The 26126-nt window shown below is 39.4% G+C and overlaps 1 protein-coding gene and 1 pseudogene across 1 annotated transcript in view; one reads left to right on the plus strand and one right to left on the minus strand.

Moving 5' to 3' along the window:
- Window positions 1–7794, minus strand: part of PGAP1 (post-GPI attachment to proteins inositol deacylase 1) — a 66065-nt gene extending 58271 nt beyond the window's left edge. The window contains exons 1-2 of the mRNA XM_046659168.1: window positions 7569–7794; window positions 1545–1698 (exon numbers count right to left, since the gene is read on the minus strand). Of these exons, the coding sequence (XP_046515124.1) occupies window positions 1545–1698; window positions 7569–7715 (301 nt within the window). The 5' untranslated portion in view covers window positions 7716–7794. The remainder of the gene's footprint in view (window positions 1–1544; window positions 1699–7568) is intronic.
- Window positions 7795–8075: 281 nt separating this feature from the next.
- Window positions 8076–19375, plus strand: LOC124238710 (elongation factor 1-alpha 1-like; annotated as a pseudogene).
- Window positions 19376–26126: the final 6751 nt, after the last annotated feature.

Consider the following 26126-nt stretch of genomic DNA (forward strand, 5'->3'; position numbering starts at 1 on the left):
GTCATACAACAGAATAATATAGAGCGAGGAGAATGAATGAATCAAAGCTCCTACAACAACCTGGATGAATTTTAAAAACAACATTGAGTGGAAGAAGCCAAAGAATACAAACTCATGATTATATTTATATTACAAAGTTTAAGAACAGCCCCAAATAAGTAGATTGTATTAGAGATGCATACTTAGCTGCTAAAACTATAGAGAATAGTCAAGGAAATTACTATCTTAAAGTCAGGATTGTGGTTACATCTAGAAAGAGGGAAGGTAGTTTTAACCAGGAAGAGTTACACAGGAAGTTTCCAGGGGACAATCTTTATTCCTGGACGTGGGTTTTAATTCCATGGGTATTCACTTTACAATAATTTTTAACCAAATATTCTATGTGTTTTGCTGTATGTGTGTTACATTTCAAGTATGATTAACAAAAACATCAGATTATATCATTTCCTACCAAAAATCCTCCAACAGTTTCCCAACACACTGAGACCACAATTTGAAGTGTTTCCCTTAGGTTATGTGAGACAGCCTGTGGCTACGTTTCCATCCTCATTTCTTTTCACTTTCTCTAGTCTCAGTGGCCTCGAATGCATCCAGCATCTTCCTGCCTCTGGGTCTTCCCCCAAATAGTCACATACCCCAGTCTCTTGTTACATTCAAGCCTCTGCCCAAATGTCATCTCCTCGTAGTGGCCTTTCATGGCCACTTCATCTAAACTAGCCACTTCCTGACCCTGTTGATTCTCTATCCCTTACTCTGGTTTATTTTCCTTTCTAGCTTTTAACATTAATGTCTTATTCATTTGATGGCTGTCTTCCCAACAAGAATGTAAGTTCGATGAGGAGAGAGACTTTATCTGTCTTGGTCTGTTTTAGATCCCTAACACCTAGAATACTGCCTGGCTCATGGTAGGTACCCCATAAATACCTGCTAGATAAATAAACATGTAAGCAGTTAAATTAAACGTTGAAATAATTCCTTTCTCATTATATAAAAATATATACCATTTAATAACCAGAAAAGCAGATTTTAGCTGAAGTTATTTCCAGATTACTTGGTTGTTATAACAGAAATAACTGCTCTTTCTCCAAGCCAATATTCATTTTGGAATCTGTACACCTAATTTCCCACCCTCACCTTTCTGTACTCCCCTCAGTACTTCTAGATCTCTCTAACTTAAAGAGCTCCAAATAAAGAAGCCAATCTCCTCTCTTGTTCAATATAACATGAACCACTGATTTACTTCTCTAATCAATGCTTCAGGTTCTGTTCTCTGTAACCTCCATTTCCAACACACACCTCTTTCTCCTGCTGATTCCTGCATCCCTATATCTACTTATCCCACTCCACTCCATCTTATTCTTTTTCTCCTTCTTACTCTTTGCAAAGTGGTCTTCAACTATACTTTTTTATCTACTTTCTCTCAGACAAAATCTCACATATTTATGTCTCCCAGCATGCCTAGCACAGTACTTAACACAGAGTATGTCTCTGAAAAACTCTTCAACTGAATTTTGTAGCTTTCAAAATTCACTTCTGAGACTTACCTTGCTTATAACTTCCAGCGTTACCCGGAAGAAAGAGAACTGGAATACCTGTCAAAGGGAGACTTTTGTGTTCTTCAGCATAGGATCCTTCTCCGTAAAGATATAATTCATATGCAGGATAGCGTTTTGCCAGTTTCTTTGGAAGTTCTATTTTCTACAGCAAAAAAAAATGCAATTTCACTTTAATCAATTTTATTAACACAATTCAGCCTCATTGTACTCAATTCTGAATTCTACAAATTTAAAATAGTGCAATATAAAAATATTACTAATAAAACTGCACTTAATACACAAAACAAGTTCTACTTTTAGTTTATTCATATAGAGAATTAGTCTTGAATTATATGAGTTTTGAACCATGCAATCTTCAGGAAAGCATAAAATGGAACTACCTGAAAACTCTACTGAATATAAACTACTCAAAATAGCCACTGACAAAGGCAGAAAAACACTGGCATATGTCAGCAAGTTACATGTTACCACAACTGGAAGTGCATTTAATTTGGTATCAGTGTCAATTATACTTAGAAATGATAAAAGCCTTCCATTACCAAATCAATTGTTTTTTGCTATTTTAAACTGTTTTATAATGTCTCTCCTTTTACTGAGGCCCAATGATATATTCCAGCTGTTACATCATTCAAAGGAAAGTAAGTTTGTTTTATAATGCAGCTTTCTGACCTCTCGACCTAGTATGCTTTGACCTAAAATGTGCTTAACAAATTAATCTGAACCTTATAGCCATGTCTTGGTCAAGACACCATACACTCTTCTCATCATAAACATTCCAATGAATTAGCATCTGTTTCAGTTCTCATGGGCCAGATGCACGGTTTATCAGCAAGCCTTAAACTTCTCTGCAATTCATATTATTGCATACCAAACGAGCCAGTAGTTCACCTAAAATTTTTTTCAACAAAATATAAATTAGGTCTTAATGTCATCCCAAAAAGGTAGACATCTATAAAAGCAGTAGTTAAGTACCAGCTCTTCTTTTGATCCTTTTTTTTTTTCAGGATAGAAGCCATTAAAAAGGAAACCAGTTACATGAACAGTAGATTTTATTTAAGTAAACATCAATAGATTTAATGATCTAGCAGTGCTACCCATGTGCTTGATAAAAATTTTAATTACTGAATGAATTTTAAAAACTGAAGATGGTAATGACTACTGAAAAACCTCACTGTTCTAAAAAGCAGAATCTGATCACTGACGCACATTCCTGAACATTCCTTTGAGGACATTACCATAAACAATCTGTGCCAGTAACACTATGAAAACATCCTTAGAGACTGTGAGCATATTGTTTAAGATACTAGCAACTTCGTCTCCTCAAATGATTAATCAAAATACAGAAATACCGACCCCACGTTTTTTCTTTATGTGTGTACATGTACTTCAACTCAAATTAGTCCCAATATTGATTATGTATAGTATACAATCAAAAATTAAAGTGATGCAATATTTTGTTTCTTTAGGTACAAATTAAGCAAAAAAAAAAGTGAGAGAACAAAGAAAAAGTTTCTTAACTCCTCCCAATTTAGTACACCATTTGATATAGTAGTATGTGCATATTAAATCATTATTCCTTTTAGGGCAGTAGCTAAACAAAGTTTTGAGCTAGTTGGAAAGTAAGAAGAGGAAATTATCAAATATATCTAAAAGGAAATATTTAATTTTCTGGAGACAAAAAACCAAGCAAAAGAATATACTTGATATCTTTCATAAAATACTATTATGAAAGCAATTTTGTAGTGAAAAGGCATACAATTAAAAAAACATGAATGCATACAATATGAAGGAAAAAAGTATGGAGATGGAAAAAGAGGTAGAACAAAAAGAGAGTGGGAGTTGTAGGCAAATGGTAAAGCTGCATTTCCAGACAGAGTCCAAGCTGGGAACAAGCAGCAGGAAGAGACAGGAAGGGTATTGACCAGACTGAGGACAGAAAAGGTACAGGCATACAAAAGGATGCTGCCGAACAAACGGAAGACGGTCAAAGGATTTAAAAAGAAACCATTTATAGCAACAGAACTCCAATAGATTTTAAATTACTTTAAACAGATTAGTTTTAAATGAGCACCCCTCCCCCTAAAAGATCTTTGACTGAGATCAATTAATTAGCTTTACTCTGAAAATATCTCCACAATCCTGCCCCTGCTGTCCACCCTCTCCTGACTCTGCCTTAGTGCGGGTCCTTCCCATCTCTCACCCAGACCCCTTCCAAAAGACAAAAATTCTAATATATTTCCAAGCGCTAGAAAAATACTGATTTAAGAAACTAAAGTCTTTATCTTACGATTAAAACTGGAAAATAAAAGTTTGAGCCAAAGGAACTGACCAAAATGAAAAAAAAAGGATTTTGATCAAAACGAACGCAGACCATTTTAAAGATCTTACAAAGAGCTGTCAGCCCTTTGCACACCCCACCCCTGCGAATACGCTTGAGGACTCCAGCTTGATAAAGAGACCTAGGCACAACTGAGTCTTTCAGACTGCTCTCTCTCCCTGTCATAATCTCCCTGCTACAACCCACAGTCCATACTGCTGTCAAGAAATACCTGTTAAAACACACACCTTTATGCGTTTCCTCACTGCATATACAGATGATAAAGGCTTAAGAGAGAGGGCCTTTAAAATCTGACTCTAATTATTCTTGCCTACTTTCTCATAACTTACACATGCTATGCTTTAAAATTTATTTTTAATATGTTTCAAAATTCAAGATTCAATGAGGTAAACACTGAAAAGGCTCTCTCCTAACCCTGGTCCTTTAGTCATCCACTTCCCTATCCAGAAGGCAACCAACACTATCAGTTTGCGTGTGCTTCCAGAAATATTTTACACATGTAAGCAAATGTGTTTCTAAGTAATTTTCTCCTTTTTACATAAATGGTGACATACTACACATATTGCTTATGCAATGTGTCCTGGTGCCTTCCCACCTTCACATATGCTGCTCCTTATGCCTGCAATTTTCTTGTTTCTGCACTTCAGGAACCATACACCCAACATGTCCCAATTCACTACATCTTCTCTACAGTCTTTGACTACCCAAAACCAATTTGGATGCTCTCCTCTCTGAAGAGGCTTGTACATACTCTCTTACAGTGAAATTACAACATATAGCATACTATATTTTAACTATCCATTACATTCCTGTCTCCCCCATTGTATTATAAAGACACAAATTAAAGGTACAAGGTCTGATTCATCTCTACTTCCCTCTCATCCATACCCAGTATCTAGAATATAGCTGACACACAGTAGTCATTCAATAAATGATCCGCTAAATAAACATCAGACTTAATAATAAAATATATGATTTACATTTTCCAATATTAATGCTTCCTTTCAGAAAGCAACCATTAGTCACATATCTGAAGACAGCCAAGCAAATTACTGTACAGGAGAAAACAACACAGATGCTTCTCGAATTCTACAATTTGCCTAAAACTGTTTGCTACCAAATCAAAGCTTGCTTGCCTTTCATAATAAGGCAGGAAGCTTTAAAGCGTAACGTGTGTTTTGCCTGCTAGGTTCCTGAGATGCCCAGTTAAGTCTGAATAAGTGAATCTAGGAAAACCAGAGGGAGAGAATGATAGAGATAATCCAACAATTTTAAATTCAAAACCTCATTTTTACAAAAAGTTTCAAATTCCTGTCCCACTTTTTATTTTTTAAATGGGAGAATAAAATTGAGCATGTTTCAACTACCTTTTCATCTCCTCTGCTGGCCAGATAAAGAATATGCAAATAAGCAGTAAAAAAATAAGAAAAGGATCAAGAAAGAGAAGAAAATCCAATGACTAGAACATCCCATAGGCTAGCTATCAACCTGTGAACAATTAGCTTACTATAAAATATAATTAAAAGTAAGCAACATAATATGTTTAGAACACTTTTATTCATTAAAAACCATTGATTCTTAATAGAATGACCTCAGTTATCCAGAAATCTCTTACTATATTTCAAAATGATTCCATAGTCAGATTTTAACCATATTTGTAAAATAATTGGACCCAGTGTGCAAAATAAAGGACTAAGAGGCAAAGGGCTAAGAGTATAAATACTGTAGTGAATTGACACAGCTTTTTACATCATAAAAATAAAAACTAAAAATGTGGATCACAAACTCCGCCACTGTAATTATTACTGCACTAACAAATCATTAACAGAAGTATAAAACCTCAAAAAGGCAATGTGAACCAAAATAATTGAATACAAACTACTCAACAATAACAAAAAGCCAAACAGCTCTTTTGCATTAGCTACACTAATTTTCTCTTTCTTTCCGGTCATTTTACGAGGCACGGAATGCATCTGTTGAGGTCCATATGCTTTGTTCCCAACACTAAGCAATTTCTACTACTGCAAATATTAAAATAGCTTCAATAATGTGGCTAAAAATAAGCAGGAATTAGTACTGTATTGTTCCAAAATAAATTTATTTTAACCAAACTCTTCAGTGCAATACAAAACCAAAGTGACCTACTTCAATCTATGGGGAGTTTCCTAATTATTAAGCCATAGAAAAACGAAAAGAGATAAGGGCTCTATCTTCAGTTTTAAAAAAATCTCAACTAAAAGCCCACGTATTTATATACAGCCTCTGATAAACATAAACCAGCATATTCCCTTAGAAATTAACAGACAACAATAACACGTTAAAATCTTCTCCTTCAATAGCATCTGACAGCAAATGTTTCCACTCCCTTGTAAGCACTGATGCAAAAGCAAGGTAAGGATCTCAAAACAAATGAAATCTACACTAGAATTTTGTCCATGGGAAAGGATGCACCTCAGTAATCTAAATCTTAAGCAGTTTTAAGATCTGAATAATAGCAGCATTATCAAATACATGCTCCTCCATAAGGACCTGTACACAGAAGCAATCACGACCTGCATCTTTCACCTTAAAAAAAAAATCCGCTATAGCTTTAAAAGTATACTAAAAATGCATTTTATCAATTTGTATTATAATACATACACTTTTTATGGAAGGGAGTTATCATTATAATATGTATTCCATAATTAGGATATGCGTTTAGAAATAAAAGAATCATTAGGAAGAAATTTCTTTGGACAGTTGTGCAATTTGTCACCATCTCTTTTTTACAGCTGGTCATGAATGAAATTCTAGATTCTACTCCGATGAAGCAACTGTGACTGAAAACACTCAAAATGGAACGGAAAACGGAGAGACAGAGAAAGAAGGGCCAGGTCTCTCTTAAATTGCAAACACAGTGAGAAAACAAAAGTAAGACCATGAAATAGATTTTGTATGCAACTGGAAAGAGGCGACATGCATAAACACAGGCATGCATGCACACGCACGGACCCAGAACCTACACAACAGGAGGATCCGCAATCTGTACGGGAGGGAACCGCAACAGTTTTCCATTTAATTAGTCATCAGGTTAGCCTTTCACACAGAGGTAAAACCCCTGGAGTCTCTAACACAGCCTCGGGAACTATGTAACCGATACACACTCTGCAGAAGCTCGGTCCCCTTCTAGAAAAGCGGGAACTGACGCGCATATCACTGGGTGGGAGGGAAAGATCTAGGCGCGTGGGAAGCAAAGCAGGGTCCAGGGGCACCTGTTAGGCAGGAACGCACGGAAGATGGGATGTGGGTCTAGGGAGAGGGGCTGAGGTTGCGTCCCCGGTGGGTAAAGGGGGTTGGGCTCGGCCAGTCAAAAGACTGTGCTCGGGATTGGGGGCCGGGAAGAGGGCGGAGGGACAGGGGAGCAGCTGCGAGGGGGGCGGGGAGGATGCTGAGGAACCATCTATCAAACACCCCACCACGAAGGGAAGACACAAAGGGCGGGGGGGGGGGGGGGGGGGGGGGGGGGCAGCAGGGTCTGCAAAGCCAGCAGTTTCTTCCGGGGCGGAGAAAGCCGAGGTGAGGATGGGATGAGGGGGCCGGAGAGGCGCGGGGAGCCAAGGCCGGGGAAACCCACAGAAAGCCGGGCAGGAGGGGCCGGTCTCGAGCGCCCAGGTGAGGAGAAGGCGGAACCTCACCTGATACTCCGGGTACTCAAACATGTAGCTCATACTGCACTTGTTCTCCTCGAAGCCGAAGAAGACGTCCCACAGCCCCAGGGTGGCCATGAAGACCATGAGGGCGTAAAACGCCAGGTTCCAGAGGTTGACCGAGTGGAGGAACATGGTGCCGCCGCCGCCGCGGGGCCCGGAGCCCGGACTGAGCCAGCAGAGGGACGCCCGGCCGCCCTCGCGGAGCGCAGCCCGAGCCGCGCGCGCCTGCGCCGACTCCCGGCCCCCCCGCGCGCCCGCCGCGCACTGCGCCTGCGCGCAGCCGGCCCGCTGCGCCTCCCGCCTTGGAGTCTAGCGGGGAGAGCGGAGGCGGCGTTCGGAGCGGGAGTGCGAATCTGAGGGACGAGAGAGAGAAGGGAGCGGGCTGGGAAGAAAAGGGAGGAGGCGAGGAGAGGGGAAAGGAGGAAAAGGGAGGGGAGGGCTTGAGAGGCAGGCGGGAGAGAAAGAGGAAAGAGACGGGGGGACTCGAGAGGGATGGGCGGAGCGCGGGAGCCCTGGAGGCCGGAGGGGGAAGGGCCGGTGGGCGTCGGGTGGGTGAACCCGGAGCTGGAGAGGCGATTAATGATGGTGAGCTGATCGGCCGAGGGGAGGGGGACGTCAGCTGTCACGTTGCAAACACCTCTCCCTGCGCAGTTTAAAAACCCTTCCTGTGCAATTTTGAACCGCCTCAGGCCTCCGCTATTTCGCATCTCCCAGCGGTGAGAGAGCACAGTTCCAGCTCTCTGGACCAGTTATCTCGAGAAGAGAACAAATGGCTTGTACCCCGCCTTTTTTTGACTGCCGACGTTGGCCCAGTAGGTAACAGCAGGTCGACAAGCTTCTGTTCTTAGTATACGATGAAAGTCTGAATCACAAAAAGCATCGTTAGTCCTTACAAAACGCTCCCCAAATTTCCACTAACACTGACTCCCCCAACAGGTTTGTGGGTGATCGGTTTGACTCTGACTTGCCTCTTGCTCCCCAGAACCTACACCTCTTGGGGACTTGATGCCACCTTAACGCAAGGAGGCAGTTTCGCTCAAGCTGCCACTCAGACTCTCAAGTGACTTAATTAATTTTGAAGAATTTCAGTTCGGTTTTGCACAAAGGAGGGGGTAAAAAGCAGCTCAAAAACCATTATCACGTATAGCCGTTCAAAACACTGGAGGGTTAGGAGAAGAAAGACACCTTATCTTTAAAGCTAACCCAAGAGCAGATGGTGTGTGTGGCTAACTACAGAAGTCTTCTTAGCATTATTTTTGGCACTGACTAAATTGCATTTCACTTGGGCTGATTTTCTGGTATTTTTCTTCTGTGCAGAGGAAGTTTGGTTATGACACATAAAAATCAAAGAATTTTAAAGCTGAGAGGAAGCTTATAGTTTATTTTGTGCAATACCCTGATGTTCAGATGTGAGAACATCTGGGGTGTGGGGTGGAATGACGGAGGAGTTAGTGCCAAGGATGACAAATCACTTGGGAAAAGATTTAAGTTATACATAAAAGAGGGTATACATTGAGTCTGGGAACTGGAGAACATCACAGACAGAATGTCTGCTCCTTGTTTCTCCTAGCATATCATGACAACCACAAATAAACCAAGAGTGAATCTACACTTTCTCATATATCTATCCCAGTGCTGCTTAAACTTAATATGCATATGAATTGCTTGGAGATTCTGTTAAAAAGCAGATTCTGATTCAGTAGTCCTGGAGTGGGACCAAAGATTCTGCATTTCTAACAAACTCCTAGGAGATGCTGGTGATGCTGGTCAGTGGGCTACACTTTGGGTAGCAAGGATCTGTCCTGCCTGAGGACTCTGTTACTTGGAGAAAATCGTGAATTTGAAGATGACGCAGCTTACTCTTCTGGTGGCTTTCATGAATTGTGGCAGTCTGCTGCCTTGATTGTCTGCTCAGAAAGGAGTGGGATAGAAGACAATGGACTCTCTATGTTCGCAATCTTGCTGTTCCTACTTTTTTAACTTTCTTTTTTCCTATCCGTCGTTATCTGCCTCCTGGGTTCACTTCCTTTCATATCTAACCTAACCCTCCTGAGCATCACTTAACCACCCTCTGCCAGGCCTGTCAACTTCCTGAACTCTTGTCTTTCATTCCCACTGTGCTTCTGAATTTCCAACCTGGGGTCAGTATAGTCTGGGCTCTGAGCTCTGACAGTAGTGGATCTGCACACGGCTGGAGAAAATGTCACAATCATTTGAATACTGTTCAGAAATACTTCTACATGTTTCTGGTCAACTTTCTCTCCTATTCTTCAAATCACCTCTTTTTAAGCTCCCTACACTATCTCTTCTTTCTCTTTTAGCAGATTATTAGTACATAACTTGATCTTCATATTCACAGAATTTTGATTTTGGGGTGCACATTCCTTCAACTCTTCATTCCCAGGTTCATCATTTCCATCCAGTCCTAATTCCGTTAATATATCTAAAATGCTTGGAACAATGCCTGGCACATAGTAAGCATTATTAGCGTACTTTGCTGTCCTTAGAGGACGTCAAAAGCAAATCTCTCTAGTTGTGTTTTAGTTCCCATCCCCTCCCTTCTCTTCAGAAAATTAGTTCTGTCAAGTTCAAGTCTCTGTCAATCTCTCCCATTCTATCCTCCGTCCCCCGAAGGACATAAATATGCTTAGATCTTATTAATTTAAAAAAAGAGACGTCCTCCTTGCAGCTATCACCTGTAGCTCTTGCCTTCTCATCTCAGCAGCATTCCTAAAGATATGGCTTTTTAAACTTAGATTAATGCAGCCTTTCATAAAGGAAAAGACCATTTTATAGTCATTTGGCAATCACCTCACAACTGAAATATTTAGTAAATTTATTAATATATCAGTTTTTCAGAAAACCTTCTAGGTTTGTTTAAGCTCCCTTTAGTTTTTGTTTATTTCATTTACTGGAGACAAAGAGTGTCTTCTCAATACAGAGTAACTGCCCTCCTATTACCTACTTTTTGTGCAGGGGAACAAGGAATCATGCTGTCTGGTGTAGGAATCTATTTGTTTTCTAAAATTAATTTCACTGAACTATGCTGGTCTCAATGTGCTACCCTCACACTATATGTTTTTAAATAAGCTTTAATTTCTCTTTTTCTTAAAAAAAACCTCTACAAATCTCTAATAGATTGGCTCTGAGAAACTAAAATTTATTCCACTCAATTGGTTTAAAGCTCGTTCTCAAGCTTGTTAGTTTTACATCCTGGTATCTTATATGTGATAGGCATTCAATATATATTTGTTTTTAATTTATTTGAAAATAAGTCAGATTCTACAGATTACAATCATAAAAGCTCAGCTTTTCTTTGATGCTTCAAAGCTTAAAAAGAAAAGAAAACATAAATGCCAGCAACTCTGTGGCTGCCAGCTCTGTTTCCAAGGAAACAGAGAATAGATCATCAAAAACAAAATAAGGATTTTCAACCTGATTACCCTTTTTTCACCAGTTCAGTCTCCATTCCTGCAAAATGAAAGCCGACATAACCTCAGCCTTGCAATCTAGATTTTTAATTCTGTTTGTGCTTTCTCTCGGTATTAAAACCAGGCAAAAAATTTAATCTCTTGGGTTGTATGTTGGTTTTCTTGTAGAGAGAGTTAAACTCATTCACAAGGATGGAGAATACCTTTTGAATACGTACAAGCACTATGTACATTTGCTGAATAACCTAATATGTTTTAACCTCAAAACTGTCAAATGTTTAAATTATTGAATCTCAGATTTAACATTTCTTGGGAATAATATGAGAACGTAATGGAAATTTATAAGAAAAGGATAAAGACTTCTAGAATGAAATGTTTATTTAAAGGAATAAGAAAGAGGGAGAGGACAATGAAAAAAATGATAGGAGTCAACAGGAAAATAATTGGATTTCCATTCAATAGAGCAAAATACCAGTCTAACATTGTTCTTTGTTTCACAGATTTGTATTTACCATGGATAAAATCACAATCCTGAAAAATTACAGCTGTAGATAACAAATTCGGTTTAGCATTATAATATTACCTAGTGGTGCTATGTATTTTGTAAAGGCAGTATTCCTCTCAAATCAGCATTTTACACCTTAAACTTACACATTGTTATGTGTCAATGACATTTAATAAAGTGGGAGAAAAAAAGCAGTATTCCTCTACTTTTTCTTCCTTCTTCTTCTCCCCAAAGCCCCCCAGTACATAGTTGTATACTCTCGTTGTGAGTGCCTCTGGTTGTGCTCTGTGGGGTGCCACCTCAGCATGACCTGGCAAGCGGTGCCATGGCTGCGCCCAGGATCCGAACCATTGGAAACCCTGGGCTGCTGAAGTGGAGCGCGTGAACTTAACCACTCGGCAACAAGGCCGGCCCCTGTATTCCTCTATTTTAAAAATTTAATTGAAACCAGAGGATTCTCTTTGGGATGAAGTGGATAATAGAAACTTGCTTTAAAAGAAGTACACTTTAAGAGGCTTTAGATGGCATATCAATATTTTCAGATAATGAATAGTGAAATTCAGATAATAACACTAATGGAAAGAATGATTAATGTAATCATTATTTGGAGTATGCCTTATATCAGTTTTCTGCTTATATGTCTATTTCCCCCCAAAGGATTCCAGCTTTTCAAAGGCATGGGCTCTAAGAGGGTCTTGGTCATTTTTAATACCTAAACCAAGTACAGGACCTTGTAACTGGAGGTATTCCATGAATGTTTTTGAATAAATGTTTTTTATTTATTTAAGTAATACTCCATATTTTAATTAAAGGTTTTAGCTACATTTGGGCCTTTTACTATGAAATGCCAAATTTGTGATGTTCAAACACATTTTAGTTATAAACACTAATAGCCAGGACAGACTGTTGTAAAACAACTCTTAATATTTGAAAAAGTTTATGAAAAAGACTTGAAGAGTAAAATATTAATTCAGAAAATTAGCTTAGCTAACATAAAAGACTTTATATTAAAAAAGAATACCAACATGTAAAACAAATATGTACTTGTCTTGAGAACAGTAAGGCACATAGGAAAAGATGGTGAGTTTTGGCTAATGTACATATTTTTATATGTAAGCAAAGTGTGGAACTTGATAAGACCTTTGAAAATATTAGCAAAGGATCTGGAAATGTGTCCTTATCTATATATTGAGGAAGTTGGACCAAATCAGAAATCAACAAACTCTCTGTAAAGAGCCAGATAAAAATTTTCAGCATCATGGGCCGTAAGGTCTCTGTCACAACTACTCAACTCTGCTGTTGTAATGTGAAAGGAGCTATAGACAATAGGTAAACAAGTGTGGTTGTGTTCTAATAAAACTTTATTTACAAAAACAGATACTGGGCCAGATTTGGCCTATGGGCCAAAGTTTGCTGATCCCTGGACTCAAGGATCTTTAATTCAATATTCCAGATTCAATATTTTATAGTGAATGATAACATTAGCCAACATGGATTTTCTGATTTTTCAAACTTGTTAGACATTGGTCAAGAAATATGACTAATGGTGAGATAGCAGACAAACCTAGGCTTTAAGTATAATTCAAACTTTAGCTAAATGTGCATCAATTTAACCAGAGTTCTGTCTATTTAGTATCACTGTGCATATATATGAAATATTGTGACATTGCTTGATGTAGTATTATGACTAATTTTATTAATGGATCCATTTTAAATAACTACCTAATATATTTTATGAAGCATATTCAAACATATATGGATATAGGAAATCTCTCTAAGGAACATTAAGGCATAATAAATACTATTAATTTTTAAGAATCTTAAGTTTCCTCTTAGAGGGCTAGAGACCAAAGTAATGGTCACTCATATGTTAGGACAATTAGAAAGCGATATCAGAAAGCTAAGCCTGCCCAAAGTACTCAGCTGCCTTTCTTATGTGTCTCATTTAAAAAATTCTTAACCTGTGCTTTCCCTGGTCCTGGAGCTAGGCCACTGAGGAAAAGAATCAGGTGTAAAAAAATTTTATGCTAAAAACAGGGTTAGCAGAGGGTTTCAGTTGTACTTAAGGGACAAATGCCTGTTTGAGACACAATCTCAGCAAAAAGGGAATGATGGTGGAAGCCAGTGGACATTTCTAGGAAGAACTGTTGTGGGTATCTTGTTTTCATTCATTAGTTAACTTTTTAATTCTGAAACAGAGGGAGCTCCCAAGAGTTCAAACTCCAAAATGAACTTTTCTCAACTAATAGCATGATGTAAGGAGTCTTGGGTCAATTTTTAACCCTGATTCATTATTTCTATGATTTGAGAAATTATTTCATTTCTTTGAGCCTCAGTTTCCTCATTTGCAAGATAGAAAGAATATTTCTACCCTGGGGATTGCTGGGAAGAATACAAATATCTGTGTAAAGCGCCTGATAGGTAATAAGCACTCAGAAAAACTAGCTAGTGTTACTCTGAGCTTCATAGCAATCAGCTATTTAGAAAAACTAGTACTTGCCCCAGTAGAGTAAAAAGACTTTCCTGGTACCAAAAGGAAAAGAAAAAGGAAAGACTAACAGTTCATTGAACACAAGGACCATCATCTTTCTATCTGTCAAAGAGGCTAACATGATGTATGGCACCAAATTGACATTCTGTCAAACACTGTCAGAAATACTGACAATTAAAAAAGGTGGGAAGTCCTTAAAGGAGAGATGAGTACACTTTACTTACAGGCAGCAGAAAGATTCACTCTCTGTTAGTTTTTTAGGGACCAGGGAGTCCCCTCCGAGGGAAGCACATTTCAGTCAAGAGTTTCCGTGGCCGGTTGATTGTGGACCTCTGTCCTACCTATGGTTCGAGGCAGCTGTCCAGCATGTTTGTGTTTTTCTGTTTAGCGGCTCTTCCTAAAGCTGTGCGACCCTTTTCCCTTCTGCTATTGCAAGGCCTACTGCAAACCTCCAGCTGCAGGTGTGCTTCTTAAGTCCTCTCTGCTGAGCGGTTGCCTGGTGCCGAAGCCCCCAAGAAAGGAAACACATGGGAAGATTTTGGGCTCGCTTGCTGGATGCTGCACAGGCCAATGCCAAGATGGGTACACAGAAGGGTCCCTGGCTCTGCTGTTCTCAAAACCCTCAATTCAAAAAGTCACTTTATAAAGGCTCTAGGAGCTCCCCTCTGAGAGGTCCTGCATGACTTTGAGCAGAGCCAGAGCCAGCAGAGAGTCTGTCTGGAAGGGGTTGGCCTCATTTTCAACCTCTTGTTTCTCTTCCTGCATCTTGGGAGTGGGTCACATGCCATGGGCTTTAGCAGCCAGGTGTGTGCTGGCCTGCAGGTCTGCTCAGTGTAGCCCAGCAGGTCCTACCTCAGTGCTCCTGACTTACCCTGATGCCTCACCAAATGGAGGATGATGGATCCTCCTCCTTTCTCATAAGTGGTGCTGAGATGGATCCCTTCAAGCAGTGAAAAGAATCCAAACAGCAGGAGCTAGACTGAGGTCAGAAACAGGAGGTGACTAGTTGCCAATGTTTAGTCAACAAAAGCAGAGTGAGGAGCAGGACAAAGTTAGGAACCAAGACAACAACCAGAGACTCCAAGTCTGAACAGAAGCAAAGGAGAGAACCAGAGTCTAAGGAATAAAATGAAGATGATTGCTAGTGGTGCAGACTGAGAAGAACAAAGGAACTGAAAATATATTTGTAGTTAAGTTTGCTATAGAGCATTCCACTGTGGTCAGATGTGAGCATGTCTTGGAGGTCCCAGATATGCTCCTTTGAGGATGTCTGTTACCCTTCTTCATTAATATCTGCCTCTCCATCCTAAATATAGGGAGCACTCATGGATTAATAGTACTGGTATGACGTGTACAAGTGGGTGATGGTCCTCAAATAGATATGCGTATACCTATGTTCATAGCAGCATTATTCACAATGGCCAAGAGGTAGAAGCAACCCCAGTGTCCATCGACGGACAAATGGATAAACAAAATGTGGCACACACACACTGACACGCACACACAGTGTAATATTATTCAGGCTTAAAAAGAAAGGAAGTTCTGATACATGCTACTACATAGATGAACTTTGGGACATTATGCGAAGTGAAATAAATCAGTCACAAAAAGATAAATGCTATATGATTCTACTTCTATGAGGTACCTGGAGTAGTCAAATTCATAGAGACAGAAAGTAGAATGGTGGGTGCCAGGGCATGGGGGAGGGGAGAGTGGGGACTTATTGTTTAATTACAGAGTTTTAGTTTTGCAAAACAAAAGAGTTCTGGAGGTGAATGGTAGTGATGGTTGCACAACAATGTGAATGTACTTAATGCCACTGAAAAACACTAAAAAATGGTTAAGACGGGAAATTTGTTATATGCATTTTACCACAATTTTTAAAAAAGGGGGTGATGGGGCCAGCCTGTTGGTGCAGCGGTTAAGTTCACACATTCCGCTTCTTGGCGGCCTGGGATTTGCCAGTTCAGATCCCGGGTGCCGACATGGCACCGCTTGGCAAGCCACGCTGTGGCAGGCGTCCCACGTATAAAAAATAGAGGAAGATGGGCCTGGATGTTAGCTCAGGGTCAGTGTTCCTCAGCAAAAAGAGGAGGATTGGCAGCAGATATTAGCTCAGGGCTAATCTTCCTCAAAATAAATAAATAAATAAAAATTTAAAAATAAATAAAAAACGGGGTGATTGCCTTGGAGGATTATCACTTTTCATAGCAATGGGTAATGGTGTGAATTATATATGAATTCTGTCCTCAAAGCATTTTCAGTTTAGTGAGAAATCTGATGATTCTTGTTTTCAGGAAAGAGAAAGTATAGAAAGATATTTTCAGGAATTTTTAGGAATTGCTTACAAATGGAAGTGTCTTCCTTTTGGCACCACCAATATGCCAGTACTTTTCTGCCAAAATGATAGTTTCCTGAGGAGAAATTAATAGCCCATCCTACTGCGAGAGACAGCAGAAGAGGAAAAAAGGGTAGATTAGGACAGTGTGCTCAGGAAAAATCTAGAAAGAAAAAGGGGGAAATGGAGAAAACATAAATGAAAAGTGGAAAGCAACGTGAAATTGGAAGAAAAATAGGAGAACGTAGCCATAGGTCTCTACTGAAGTCCGTGAAGCCCCGGTAGCAAGCGCAGCAACAAGGACTGTGACGCTTTAAGGGGCAATAATCTGTCCGCAGAAGAGCTCAGCAGAGAAGATTTTGTGGAACAAAACAGGGACTCGTGAGAAAAACTGAGCATGGACCTCAGCCCCTTTGACCTGTGAGCTGTTGTAATCCTCTGAGGAGAAAGGAGGCCTAAACAACATCTACATAAACTCTCTAGAACTGTGCTCCTTCCACTTTTGTGTGCATTAGAATCCCCTGGAAGGCTCATTAAAATCAAGGTGGTTGTGTCCTCATCCAGAGATTCTTCGTTAGTAGGTCTCGGTTGGGGGCTGAACATTCACATTTCTAACAAGTTCCCAGGTGATGCCAGATATGTATGGTTTGGGGACCACACTGTGAGAACCACAGCTGTAGAATTAAAGAGGTATAGTATATTGGTGATTGGTTGGGTAAGTTTGGATTTTTTTTCTAATGCTTAAAAAGAAACCCCAAATCAAGAACTGTAGTAAGGGACTGTATTGGAAATATTTAAATCCAGGTAGACCCTGTCCGCCATTTGGTCTCTTAATGCAGTGGGTAAGAGTGTGAAAGACAGACTTGCACTGTGTCACTGTCTAGCAGTATGCCCTTAGGCAAGTTTCTTAACCTTTCTATACCCTATTTTCTTCATCTGTAAAATTAGGATAATGTAGCACCAACCCAATGGCACTGTGGGAAGATTAAATGATTGATGCATGTAGAGGATTTAGCACAGTACCACGGCACGTGGTAAATGTAGCAGGCATTTGTTTCTGGCAACCCACCATCCATCTCTGCTATTTTTATACCAGTTTCCATTACCTCTTCACTCGTCTTGTGTATAGCCTTTTGAAATCTGAATCTTAGGAACAAAGCCGAGATAATAACCTGACATACTGATCCTCCCAACTTACCATGGAAACCACTTCATCCTCTGGCAGGTAATTTATAGGCAAAAGTATAAGGACACATATTGCCTTTATAGAAATGTTTAATCCTTGAGTATTTCCTCCAGTGGTTGCTAGAGAGGGAGAAAGATAGCTCCAGAGGTTTCCTGAGTGAATTAATTAGTTTGCGATTGCAATATTATTCAATATCTTATATTCACAGCAGTGTGCTAGAAGCGTAGCAAGGAAAGCAAAAGGTTTTTGTCTTCTAATTTGTGATGAAAATCTGAAGCTAGCTGATAGGATGGAATGCAATTTTTCATTATCTATAAACTCAATAAAGATTATTAATTTGGGAAAAGAATTTTAATTTCAATGAAACAAATAAACGACCAATTCCAGTTCTCTTATGTTTGAGGATGTACTTATAGTAGCTGATAAATGATTGGGTTAATCATTTCTCTTAAATATATCACAAAGGAACACTCAAGGTCATGGCTTCAAGGCTAGTTTATATGCTATAACCTCTTAGGGGAATGCAAACCTTTCCACCTGCACCTGCCACTTAAGAAGATAAGCTCCAATATGGTTCTATTACATAAGCACACTCTCCAGGGACACACAATTGGGGTATGTGCTCTAAGGGTTAGAGTTTGTTGTTGTTGTTTAATGGCTCTTTTTTTTATTGTGTCTCTTGAATGGCTTCATGTAGTAGACATCTTTAGTAGCTACCTGTAATCCTTTCCTTCTTTCCTTGTGAACGGTCCTTTCTCTTCCACATTAGCCATATGCCTCAGGGAGGCCAGTCCCAGTTCCAGCTCTGTGAAGGGAGGGACAGGGTAGTATTTCTTATCCTAGATTGGCATGTGACAAGGGCTTGTGACACAATTCTGGCTATGACAAAATAAGAGAACGTCTGCTGGGGACATACGGGAAAGCTTTCCTTGCTCTAAAAAGGGGCACACAGGAAGGAGGTGAGTTCTTTCTTTGGTGGGCTTACATCTGCATCTGAAGCGGGATAAGGGGCAGCCATCTTGTAACTAAGAAGGGAGCTAGCCTAAAAGATGGAAGGATAGAAGGATATAAAAATCCTGAGAGCTTTGGTGATGTCACTGAGCTGCTGAATTCAGTAACCCTAGAGGCACCATTCCTCAGGATTTTGTTGAGTAAGATAGTAAAGTTTCCCTATTGTTTGACCTATTTTAAGTTAGATTTCCTGTTACCTGCAGACATTATTCTGAAAGTCATCTGTATGATACCAATCCTTGACTAGGGGAAGTATTCAGAGTCTGGTGTTCTCAAACCCAGCACGGTGGTCACCGTTGCTCCGTCAGTGTTACACCTGAAGAAAAGTCTGTTGAAATGCACCATGAAGCTTCGAGCGAAGCTCTTCCTGGGGACAATGTGGACTTCAATGTCAAAATGTGTCTGTCAAAGATGTTCATTGTGGCAATGAACCAATGTCACCAATCTCACCAATCGCTGGTGACACCAAAAATGACCCATCAATGGAAGCAGCTGGCTTCAGTGTTGGATATGCAGCTGCTGTGGATTGTCACACAGCTCACATTACTTGCAAGTTTGCTGAGCTGAAGGAGAAGATTGGTCACTGTTCTGAGAAGAAGCTGGAAGATGGGCCCAAATTCCCTCAATCTGGTGATGCTACTGTCATTGATATGGTTCCTGGCAAGCCCATGTGTGTTGAGAGCTTCTCTGACTATCTTCCTCTGAGTTGTTTTGCTCTTCATGACATGAGGCAGATGGTTGCTGTGGGTGACATCAAAGCAGTGAAGAAGCAGGCTGCTAGAGCAGGCATGGTCACCAAGTCTGTCCAGAAAGCTCAGATGGCTAAGTGAATATCATCCCTGATACCTTCCGCCCCAGTCTTAGTCAGTGGTGGAAGAATGGTCTCAGCTCTGTTTGTCTCAATGGGCCATTTAGGTTTAATACTAAAAGACTAGTTAATGATAACAATGCATTGTAAAACCTTCAGAAGGAAAGGAGAATTTTTTGTGGACCATTTGTGGTTTTTGTGTGTGGCAGTTTTAGGAATTAGTTTTTAAAATCAGTCCTTTTTAATGGAAACAACTTGACCAAATTCTGTCACAGAATTTTGGGACCCATTAAAGGAAAGTTTAATGAGAAAAAAATTCTACTACTCAGCCCAATCTATTTGAAGCCCAATCAAAGAGATTACTAAGGAACATGAGGAATCTTTTGAATGATGGATAACTTAATTATCTTGATTGTGGGGATGGTGTCATGGGTGTTTGCATATGCTACAACCTATCAAGTTATACAATTTAAATATGTGCAGTTTATCATCTGTGAACTGTATCTCAAAGATAACTTTTGCTGACTACAATGCAATTAAGTTAGAAATTAGTAATAAAGAGAAAACTAGGAAAAATCCACATAGAAATTTTAAAACATTTCTAAAAATTCATGAGTCAAAGGAAATCATGGTAAAATTTAGAAATTCTTTAAAATTGAAGAATGAAACAATACATAACAAACCTTATGAGGTGCAGCTAAAGTGTTACTGAGAGGGAAACTTACTGCCTTAAATGCCTTAAACACTTACACCAGAAAATAAAGGGGACTTGATATTTTTAATCTAAGTTAGGAAAAAGAGAGTAAATAAAGAAACAGAAAAAAGGAAATAAAAATAAGAACTGAAATTAACGAAATTGAAAATACACATATAAAGGAAAGATCAGCAAACAAAAGTTGGTTTCTTAAAATAACTAGCTAGAAAAACCTCTGGCACGTTTAAACAAAGGGGAAAAAAAGGAGGAATAAAAGAGTTGAAAAAGGAGACGAGATGCAGTAGACATTAAAAAGATAAAAGGAAATTATGATCTACTTCTAGCCAAGGTGGAGTAACAGGCACCACATTTATCACCCTGCCTAAAACAACTGAAAAGCCAGACAAAATACATGAAACAACAGCTTTCATTGGGTATCAGGGAACAAACAATGATCCCTAAGAGATGGAAAACAAATGAGCAGAACCCTATGATTGAACTTAGTGTCTTGAGAATTTCTGGGCCATGGCACAGGGAGGGAGAATCAAGGTGGAGCCCAGCAGCTTCCGCGAGTTGCTGAGTTGCTTCTCAGAGAAGGCAGAGCTGAGAGTCCAGAGAAAGCAAAGAAGCTGAAGTTTGCAGGACAGAGTACCAGACTTGAGAAGGCTGCCCAGAGAGAGAACCTGGGACAGCTGCACGAGTGTGAGGAAACTACCTGAGGCCCGAGAAAAGAACATCTGAAGGCATTTAAGGGAAGGATGCCAGGAGTTCACAAAGGGCCAGGAGTATGCCTGCTACCACTAGCCAGTTTGGAAAATCTCAGAATTTGCGGGCACTGGATGAGTACTCAGAAAGGATTCCAAAGGGAGATGAGAAAACTTTTGGGGGTGATAGATATGTTCACTATCTTGATTGTGGTGATAGTTTCACGGATGTTTACATAGGTCAAAACTTATCAAATTGTATACTTTAATACAGTTTATTGTCTGTCAACTATATCTCAAAAGAGCTGTTAAAAAACTTTAAAAAAGAAAAATAGAATCTAGAACACAAATGGACAGTACATAATGCAGTACATAATACTCAAGAAATATTTATTAGTTTTGTCATATGGACAACTTTATACAATAAATTTGAAAACTTATATGACGTAAGTGAATTCCTAGAAAAATATAACTTACAAAATTGACTCAAAAAGAAAGGAGGAAGGATGAATTGTTTCATATCCTTTAAAGAAATTAAAGCCGAATTTAAAAACTGCTCCAAAATGAAAAGCATTGTGCCCAGAAAACTTTTGCAGGCACATTTTAGCAAATGTTCAAACGGAATAAATAAAAAACACAATATAGTAAGCTAAGAATAAAGCCACATGTTCAATACTCACTATATATGTAGAACACACTAAACTCAACAATTTAGAGAAAAAAATCCAAGCTTAGTGGAAGAGTATCACAATTATCTCAATAATTGATAGATAAAGCAGAAAAAAAATCAATAATGATAAAGATGACTTAAAAACAATAATTTCAATCCTTTCACAAATGCTTCGGGAGAATAGAAATAAAGGCCCCTCAGTTCATTTTATGATATTAAAATACTGTGATACGAAATCTAGTCCAAAAAAGGAAAAATTACAGATCAATCTCATCCATGCACATAGATGCAAAAATCCTAAACAACAATAAAAAAACCCTACCAATGTATAAAAAATATGTTATTAGGTTTTTTCAGAAATAAAAGATTGCTTAAACATCGTTATGTGTATAATGACATATTGTTTAGAGATACATATATATGCTATCTTTAATGCCAAAATATTGAAAGCCTTCCCTGTAAGATCAGGAACAATACAAGCATATCCACTACCAGAACTTTTATTATATTCTCTATTTTATGACGAGGATATTCACTATCATGACTATCCGATATTGAACCACTGATCCTAGCTAGTGTGGTAGGATAAGAAAAAGAAATAAATGGCATAAGAATCAAAAAGGAAAAAACAAAACTCTCATTTGCAGATAATATAATTTCCTATATGGAATAACTCAAAAGATTTCTAGATAAACTATTGGACTTAATATATTTAATAAGGTGCTGGATTAAAAAAATCAACATACAAAAGTAGGTTGCATTTCTAAATAGCAGAAACAAGTTAGAAAAATTAATTTTAAAAGTACCATTTACAATAGCAACAAGACAAAATACCTAGGAATAAACCTTCATAACAGATGTGCAAGTCCTTTATGGGAAAATTAAGAAATTTTATTGAACAACCTTAAATAACATCTAAGTAAAAATGGAATGATAATATATGATGCTCATGGGTTAAAAGGTAATATCATAAGAAGTGAGAACACAAATGGAATGCAAATATATCTAAAAATACTCAAGTTTTTAGTAATCTGGGAAATGTAAGATAAAATCACAATGAAATACCACTAAACTTCTACCATCGTGACAAAAATCAAGAACTCAGACGATACCAAATATTGGAAATGATGTGGAACAAGGGAAACTCTCATACTGGTCCAGTGGGAATGTAAACTGGACAAGGACTTGGCAGTATATAAAAAAGCTGATCATGCACATACCATAACCCAGCATTTCCACTCCTAGAGAGTGGAAGCTCTGGCACATGTACAGTATGAGATGCACAAGAATGTTCACAGTAACATTGTAACTGCAAAAAAATAGAAACAACCTAATTGTCCATCAGCACTAAATTGGTTACATAGAGTATGGTATATTTATATAGTGGAATACTATACCACAGTGAAAATGAATGGACTACCCTTAAATGTATCACCATAGAGAAATCTGAAAAACAATGTTGAGGGAAAATCAAGCAAGTCAAATAAGAATATAAAATAATTTATATAAAATGCAAAACACAGGGGCTGGCCTGGTGGTGTAGTGGTTAAGTTCACACCCTCCACTTCAGCATCCCGGAGTTCACGGGTTCAGATCCCGGGTGCAGACCTATGTACTGCTCATCAAGCCATGCTGTGGCAGGCGTCCCACATATAAAGTAGAAGAAGATGGGCATGGATGTTAGCTCAGGGCCAATCTTCCTGAGCAAAAAGAGGAGGAATGGTGGCAGATGTTAGCTCAGGGCTAATTTTCCTCAATAAAATTAATTAATTAATTAACTAATTAAAGGTAAAAAACTAAATGATGTAAATATGCTAATATTAAGATGAAAAGTAAGAGAACAAGCAATACGAAATTCTGGATGGGGTTCCTTCTGTAAGGGTGGAAGAAGAGTGCGGGCACATAAGGGGCTTCTAAGGCACTGGTTATGCTCTATTTCCTAAGCGGGGTGGTGGGTGCATGAGTGTTCTTTTTATTCTTCTTCTTTAAGCTGTACATTCACACTGCATGCACTCTTCTGTAGAGATGAAATACTTCACAGTAGGAGATCTTGTCAAAGTAAAAGAACAACAGAGATTGTAAATTATCGAGATCCTTTAGCTGACGTGATTGAGATAAGAGCTCAGTTCTGTAATAGAAGTCACATTCCATGAACCGGGTGGGGGGGGGCACTGCTTTTTATTTCTGAATGACTAATATCTTTGTTTGGGTTCCCTTGAAAACAGAACCTTGGATGCGGACTTGGGAGCAGATAGTTTATTCCAGGGCTGATCACAGGAAGCAGGATTGTGAGACAGAAGCAGAGAGGCTGATACAGGGAAGGAGGAAAAGCCAATAAACTGTGTGCTATTGAGGTCTTTGCCGTAGGCAGTAGGAGCTCAACTTCACTAGAACCTTTGAGAATCACATAGAATGCCTCCCAAAGTGGTGCCTGAAGAACAGGAGACTGTGCATTTACTCACCAGCTGCTGCCCCCATGGGTTGAGAGTTGCTCCTGGGGGTGTTAACTCCCCAACCCTTCTGGGGTGAACCTGCACTTGGACTAGGCTCACGGCTTCCAAGGGAGTGCAGAGGCAGAAAGTGTGCATACAGTGGCGCAGGAGGTAAATCCCGCCGGCGTGCATGGAACTGTCCACCGCAGCTGTGGCTGAAACCACAGGTGGGCCGAGGGTGCGCCAAAGCCTCCCCACCATCAGCATGACAGCCAGGCATCACATTTGAAAAGTACACTCATGGTGCGTGGGTTGCTTGTTTTAAATGTCTTTTGTGCAAATTCACTCGGAGATAAAAGTGGCAATAAAAATTTTTTAAATTATTTAACAGAACTTATTTTTCCCACTCATCTTTTAAACTGCTGTTCAGGTTCGACATCTTCTCTGACTGCCCCTGGCTGGATGCCTCCACAATTCCCTGTGCACTTCTCTGCTACTGTACTCATCCGATTATGCTTTAATTGGCAATATGTTTGTCTATCTCTCCCACCAGATTCTGTTTTAGTCGTTCCAGAATGCTGTGTCCTCAGTGCTTGGAAGGTGGAAGTCAATTAAATGTTTCCTACATGGATGAATGAAGGAGTAGTGAGTGAACAACTGAATACGGAAATAAGAGTGGAAGTAGAGCCAGGAAATAGTAGGAGGAGATGAAAATAGGAAGAAACAAAGGAACAAAGCACAGGAAATTCAGTCTGAAATTAGATTTTCCTCACTTTAATATTTTTTCCAAATTAGCAATATGCTTTCAATGCATCTTACTTGTATCTTTCTTTTTCCAACTGGTTTTCCTCAGGGCATCACTGAAGAAAGGCATGGCGGGTGATATCCACAGAGGCAGGATATCCATGTATCCCTGAATATCCATTCATCCATGCAGCAAAAAGCGTAACACCCTGCTTTTCTTGCTTGAGGTTTGAAGAGATAGGCATGGAGTGAGACAGATGGCAATTGACATGTTATTCATAATTCATAATTCATAACATAAGCATAATTTGCTTGCAAGTCCTTTGGAATTCAAACTACATGATAAATTCCTGTTTCTTGCTTCTTAAGGAAGCTTTTAATTGTACCTCAATTTACTGATTTACTGATAAAGTAATCACAATAACATGATTACTGATAAAGTAATTACTGATAAAGTATTAGAGAATGGGGCTTACGTTTGTGAGCAATAATGAACTCCAGAATTAGACTGACACACCCTCTCAGGTGTGGGCCACCACTGGCTGCCTACAGGGGCTAGTTTTGTAACACTGTGGCTTGGAGACACGGATACTTCCTGAGGGCAGCTGGCCCCCAAGAGGAGGAGAGGAGGAAGAGTGGGGCTCTGACTGCTCATTTCCTGCTCCTAAATTCATGATCAGATAGGTCACTTCTCTTTCTCAGAGTAGAGTGTAGGGATGGAGAGGATTATGCTAATTGATATCGCTTCCACTGGAAGAAAACACCAGGAGTGGGGAATATGTGTTCCCGCTAAAGATGACATTTTATAGTGAAGGCAAAATAATGCAGGGGAGAAAGACACATTCCTCCACCTTCTAGGTCCTTCTGGCTTGTCTAAGAATTATATTGACATGAGGCAGAATAACAGGAGAAAATCAAAGTTTAACAACATGTACACATGGGAGAAACCCAGGAAAACTGAGGAACTGGCCAAAATGGCTGAAGCCACCACCTTAAATATCATCTTCAGCTAAGGACAAAGGAGGATGTTGTGGGTAGTGGTTTATGACTTCAAAGGGGAGGAAGGTAATTTACATGGAGATGGAAAAGCAAATGCTGATAAATAAATGTCTGCTGAGCCATCTATAGACAATGTGACCCAAGAGAAAATTTTGATAAAAATGGGTTTGGCAAGGATCATCCTGGCCTACCATACCCAGAGTTATCTATAGTGATGGCCTGTCCTGGGACAGGACGTCTATCTTAAATTCTTTTAGGCAGTTAGGGGGAAGGTCAAAGTTTCTTTCAGAGTGGTTTTTTTTTTTTTTTTTAGGAAGATTGGCCCTGAGCTAACATCTGTGTCCATCTTCCTCTACTTTATATGTGGGACACCTGCCACAGTATGGCTTAGTAAGCAGTGCATAGGTCCGAGCCCAGGATCCAAACCGGTGAACCCCAGGGCGCCGAAGCAGGGTACGGGAACTTAACCACTGCACCACCAGGCTGGCGCCATCTTTCAGAGTCTTTTATTCTTAAAAATAATCAGGGGG

This window comes from Equus quagga, chromosome 4 (assembly GCF_021613505.1).
Source record: "Equus quagga isolate Etosha38 chromosome 4, UCLA_HA_Equagga_1.0, whole genome shotgun sequence".
Lineage (NCBI taxonomy): Eukaryota > Metazoa > Chordata > Mammalia > Perissodactyla > Equidae > Equus > Equus quagga.